The sequence below is a fragment of the Montipora capricornis genome, chromosome 3 (genome assembly GCF_036669925.1).
Source record: "Montipora capricornis isolate CH-2021 chromosome 3, ASM3666992v2, whole genome shotgun sequence".
Lineage (NCBI taxonomy): Eukaryota > Metazoa > Cnidaria > Anthozoa > Scleractinia > Acroporidae > Montipora > Montipora capricornis.
In genome coordinates, this window is record NC_090885.1 from 44,866,011 (window position 1) to 44,871,890 (window position 5,880).

Below are 5,880 nucleotides of genomic sequence, written 5' to 3' on the forward strand. Positions count from 1 at the left end.
CGGAAGGGAGCTAAGCTCTGGAAGCAAAGACTCAGTCCACCAGTGACAATCATTACAGTCTCAGCTTGTTTTGTTATGACCATTTCTGTTTTTTTGCTACTGAGACAAGGAAAGACACTGACCATGCCCGAATTCAGTTAATTGTTTGATTTCACGAGTTATTGAAAGGAGCCGACACCGAGAATCCATGTCAAACAAATTAAAGCAGGATTTCCAATACGTAGAAAATATTCCAGCTTCCTTCCTAAATGGCAGGAAAAATGAATGATATTACTAAAGAAGGAGAAGAAAAGATCAGTTCTTGGTTAAAGTCACGAACCCCTCTATCACAAGCCCCTAATACAACTGATAGGGCGCAAACGTGAATTTTTGGATGATCTGTAGATTGGGGCTTACCAATGCGTGGGAGGGAAAATGAGGCATGAACGAATATGCGGTGTTATGGAGCGGAAAGGAAAATATCGAATCATAATTTGGGATAAACGCTCCTGATACCGGCTCTTTTTCTTCAGGTACTGAGTTCTAAAAGCCGGTTGATTGAAAATGTCATTTTGCACGATAATACTCAAAGTAAATAGGACTAAATACACATACCCATTGCTTTTTTCAAAGAACATGTTTTCATTTACCTTAATTTTGCTTCGTTACTTGATTTATCTCTCCAGATTGTAAGACTCAAGGGATGGTAAAAAAGGAAACTGAAATAATCATTAAGTTCAGAGCTTAAATCATGCAAATGTTTAAGGATCGCTACCTCATCGACCTTCTCGTAGCTTAACTTCAAATTAGTTTATAAATGAACAAGATATTGATTAAGGGCGTAAGTTATTAGTTCTTTTGCCTCGTACTGTAGCCTAAGTTATGACCACTCCCTTCCTTAAACGGAAGCGCGACCTCTAACTCCCTGCTTTTGCCTTGTGTATGCATATTTTATTCACACAACGCTTTTGACATGATCTTATCAAGTGTTTACTGAATTGTAAAAAAAAAAAAAGAACACGTTCAACTGATTGTGGAAGCCTACACATAACTAAAGCCTCCAGTATAAATGCCTTATTGACTGAGAAGTAATGAAAGAGGTCGCAATATAAGGGCTTTTTAGTAGTGAATCTAGAAATCGAAAGAGAATATTGCCTCACTTTAGTAACTTTATGGCACAGACCACATCCTGTTGCATCCCGCGGCTTTTCCGCTGAATATTGATTATCAAATCACCAAATGTGTTACCAATCTAACCATTTTTTAGCGAAAAAAAAAATGGAAAAAAAAAAACAGCGAAAAAGGCTTCTGTTTTAGTTCCACAAAACGGCAGTTTAATTGAATAAGAGGTAGAAAAGTATACTCTTCCGGGAGGCAACCTACTCAGTGACGTTTTCCGGTCGCTTTTGAGCTTTCTTGCATTATTTCTGCCCAAGGTGGTTTAAAACAAAACACCGAGATCGGCCAGTCATAGGAGACCCATTCAGGACTACAAACGTCGAACTTAAAATAGCGTAGACTATTCCTATAAATTGTTTTATACTCATTAGCTGATGCTAGAGGATGCTAAATTGAATGTGCGGATTCATCTAAGATCGAAAGAAAAAGACGGTGACAAGATAGCAGTGAAGCCTTGCATGCAAGACCTAAAATGGAGACAGCATAAACGAAGGTCTTTCTCCGCAGTTTGTATTTTACCCTTGACCCTGCCGTCTGCAGTTTAAATTTCATAGTGTTCGCTCAAAAAACCATCAAATTTTATCATTATGAATCAACGTTTGTATTTTACTTCCGCTCTTGCCTTTTGCTTCTGAACTCGCCAGGGATGACGTGCAAGTTTCTTTCAGGTCGCGTCAATTTACTACAAACATGTATAAATGTTATACGTGAGCGAACCTCACTATTACTTTTTACTCTTTGTAACACTGTCCTGTCAACTAGAATTGTTTTTTTTTTTAAACTTCAACAGCTAGTTTGGGTACGGCAGCTAATTCTCCAAACAAACACCTGACCAAGCGATGCAGCGAATTACTACATGCTGAGGGCGGTAGAAAAATGAACGACCATTGGTTGTAATGCAACTAGTTTTTTTGAAGTCTAGTTGCCTCCAACAAAACATATATTTAGATTTTTATAAAGGTGATATTGTTCAAGACAATTATTATTAAGTTTTGCTCGAAAGCTGCCAAGTCTCTCCTTCCGTTGGTTTATCTCATACTGACCGAACCGACACGCAAATAGAAAAAGACTTGTTCGAAACTAAGTTTTCGATTTTTTTCAGAAGGAAAGTTATTATGGCTGCTTCGAAAAGAGGAGAACTTACATTAAAAGTAAAACAAAAAAAATTGCAGTGACCTTCAATGATGTCTTCTGGTGTTTATCAACCTTCCAGAAAAACAATGTTTTTAACCCATCGATTTTTCAATTATCGCGGTGTGATAAGCTAAATTTCTCCAAAAATGAAGATTATCCGTTCGTTTGAATTTCTTCTTGTCCGTGTTCAGGACAGATGCTCCCCTTTCAATCACACTAGACACCATAGCTTTAATTTAATACATAAGAGGTATATGTTAATGCAAAAAATGCTTGTAACTCCAGCAACAATATCACGTGTACGCAGTGTTCAAGGTTCGTGTCGGCAGCAAATATCAGTCTCTAATTCTTGTGCTATCGTTTCGACATTAATAAAGTGTAAGCGGAAGTGTTGGGAATAAACTGACCACTAAGGCTTCAGCATAGAAATAGACACCTCCCATTTCCGTTTCCGTCTAAAATAGTGATAAGAAAATGTCAGCAGAACATCACAAGAATCCTACTTTTTCTTACTCATAGCCTTCGATGAAACGACTCGAATAAGTAAAAGCCAGTATGCCTGAAGACTTAAGCAAAGTAGGGTTGATCTGGGTTTTCAGTGTGGACAGTATTATTTAACTTGAATCATGATGACAACACTCACGTCCTTAGCACCGGACTTACGATTTATAAAGCAGAATGATGATACGTTCGAAGTGATGCAAGACTGAAACGGAAAGCAAAGCGTGCAAAGGAAACATTGTTGGAGGGCTTGAAAAACCAAACTACCACGCGGAGAAACGTATCCTGAAACACCCATCTTTATTGAGTTCCTCTGTGAATGTTCCGCATATCTTTAACCTGAAGTAAGGAGTCTTTCAAACATTAGTCACAACAAACTTAAATAAAGCGATGAATGAGTTCATAAATTATAGTTCTTCGTGCGTGTAATAATTTAACGAAACAATTTTTACAAGGCTGCTCATTTGGAAGGGGCAGTTTTCACTGAGTCAAATATTGGAATACAATGAATATTTGATAGTGTTAAAAAAATCAAGAGGATATTCCTGTCTCGATCAGTCATCCTACTTTGTAAATAAAAATTCATCAACTCTGATTTCAATAGTGATCACAAATAAAAATGATATGGAAACACAGAGGCTGTCATCAAGATGTAACATAACACAAGAACAGATAACGTTCCTCACTAAAGAGTTGAATCGCATAAGAAGAAATCTGTGGCAAATCATATTTCACCAGTCAAATAAAACATATATTTGTATCTAAGAACTTACAAAATAGGTCAGTCGATTTTACAAAAATTACTTCCTTGCTGACTTATGAAGTCAAAGTTCTTGATTTGAAGAAATAAATTGACTTGTACTATTTAGAGTTAAATTTGAAGTGTTTCTTGGCCCTTCCCTTGTTCTTTATAGTAGTTACAGCCTTTTTACAACCCACAGCGGGAAGATAACACCACATGCATGGTATAAACAGCGAAAGAAGAGCAAGAAAGCCCCATCGCGGCGCGCATGAGCTAATGGGACCCCCGCAAGAACAAGGTTCATTAGCCAACTGTCCCTCATCATAACTGTCTTTGGTACAATGATAAAAGATGCCCTTAACGCAACACATACAACTGGCATAGTCAATGAATTCATCTGCCTCCACACCACACAAAAGGGGCTCCTTTTTTTCGTTTGTCCATTGAAGACACGAGTCTCGCTCCGACCTCAATCTTTTTGTGTCCACAAGTGTTGAAGTTGGCCTTGATGAAGGAGAGCTCGGTTGACTCTCTACAAGACAAGTCTTAGTTTTTGCGAAATAACAATCGCTGTAGAGTCTTCGTTCGAAACTTGAAACTCTCGCAGTAACAGCTTTACATTTAAATTTCTCTGTCTGTGTCGACGACTGTGTCCGAAGGCTAGATAATTTTATAGGAGGAGCTTTGGCAATCGGTGAAAGTTCACAATATTCGTCGCCATCGTCAACTTTATCGGAAATACTTGTAGTTTTTGTCTTTGGTACAGAGGACACTCTGCAACTCGAAATCGTAGATTTTTTCGCTGAGTCTGTTAGTTTAACCGACACCTTTTGATGACTATTGTGTCGGCGTAGTTGTTTGTACACCTTCGGGTCGATGACTTTAAAACTCGACCCATGTCCAATCACGAAAGGGTAATAATCGTCCGCATCGCTCTCTTCTGTGATGGCTGTAGCAAAATTCGAATTTAAACTCGGCAATTTTTCGGCGAATGTGAAGTGTTCCCTGTCATTGATTCCATGCATAATTTTTCCCAGTAAATCCTGTTTCACATGAAGAAAGAGATTTGGTAAGTTAAAGCGCTCAAATTTGAGCCATACAATATGTGTTGTGCTTGAGGACCAATTCAAACTGAATGCGCCGGTAGCCGTGACTGTTGTTTAAATGGGCTAGCCTTGTTTAGCTTGCGTGGCACTTCCGATTGCCAGTTTCTGAAATTTAATGTTTCCTTTTATCAAAACTGCCAAATTGCCAAAACCACGGGGAACAGTTTTCCCGCGAATTTCCTCTGAACCTGAGCAGACAAGCCTTCGCTTCTGTGATGCGACGGGTCACCGCACCATTAGTAATACTGCCACTGCTTGGATATTTTCTCTCGGTGTTAAAATATAGACAACGAGCTGAGAATAATTTTCCTTCTGAACTCTTGCCTCCTTTTCCCAGATCCAGTTTCACCGGCAAAATACACCGCCAGAAACACAAAGAATTAACTATGACAAGGGAAAACTCTGAATTCCACAACCCAAACACTTTCGTTCTCACCTTTTGAAGTCCGTTGTTTTGAGTAATTTATATTTAGCCGAGTTAGATTATTCTCTATTGTAATTCAAGCTTTAAAATCCCTCAAGTGATAAACTTGTTTCAGCGGAAATGATGGTATGCCATGGCGGGACACTTAGTTCCGGTTCTACGAGTGAGCGATTACCGACTGACGTAGGCAGTGGCTTCTAATCTTGAAGCTCAAAGTAACCACACGATCAAAATAGAGAAGATAGGCCTAATAGCGAATAAAAAATAAAGATAAAAACGAGTTGAAAAGTTACCAGAGCCTAAACATAGAGCGCTGGATGTCATAAACAAAAGCTTAACAACCTCAAGTTTAATTTCCCGTTGAGAAAGATTAAAATGCAAATGCTGCACTACATAAACACTACACAAAAGAAACCCATTCAAAACGGAAGTCCACGCCTAGTCACTGATGACAAATGACAAGAGGCTTTTCAGCATCTTGTGCCCTGTATTATCTCTCATTGGTCGGCTTTGTGAAGGGCCACAAATCAACTTGATCACCCTTTGGGAAGAACGAGATTTGTTTTTCATCGACACGAATCCCTCGCGCTGTCAGTCATGACCACTTGTCGAAATAAGGATAAAAACGGAAAAAAGGTACAAATTAACTTGCTACAAAGGGTTTTCTATTTCTTTCAAGTGCGGCCCACGACTCGTTCAATAAATTAATATTTAGAGATTTTTTTTGTTTTGTTCAATTTAGTTGCCAGCGTTTGATTTTTGAGACAGTTCTTCTGTTTTTATTCGGGTCTGCAAATGCACGTTAAATTATCTTT

General features: G+C 38.6%; 1 protein-coding gene across 1 annotated transcript; it reads right to left on the minus strand.

The window, feature by feature from the left end:
* Positions 1 to 3,076: 3,076 nt before the first annotated feature.
* Positions 3,077 to 5,138, minus strand: LOC138043252 (protein sprouty homolog 2-like). Its single transcript, XM_068889428.1, has one exon. It carries the CDS (start codon positions 4,558 to 4,560, stop codon positions 3,655 to 3,657), a length of 906 nt encoding a protein of 301 aa, XP_068745529.1. The 5' UTR covers positions 4,561 to 5,138; the 3' UTR covers positions 3,077 to 3,654.
* Between the last annotated feature and the right edge of the window lie 742 nt (positions 5,139 to 5,880).

Coding starts and splice junctions, on each gene's coding strand:
- LOC138043252 (XM_068889428.1), bottom strand. CDS start 4,560: ATGCATGGAATCAATGACAGGGAACACTTCACATTCGCCGAAAAATTG.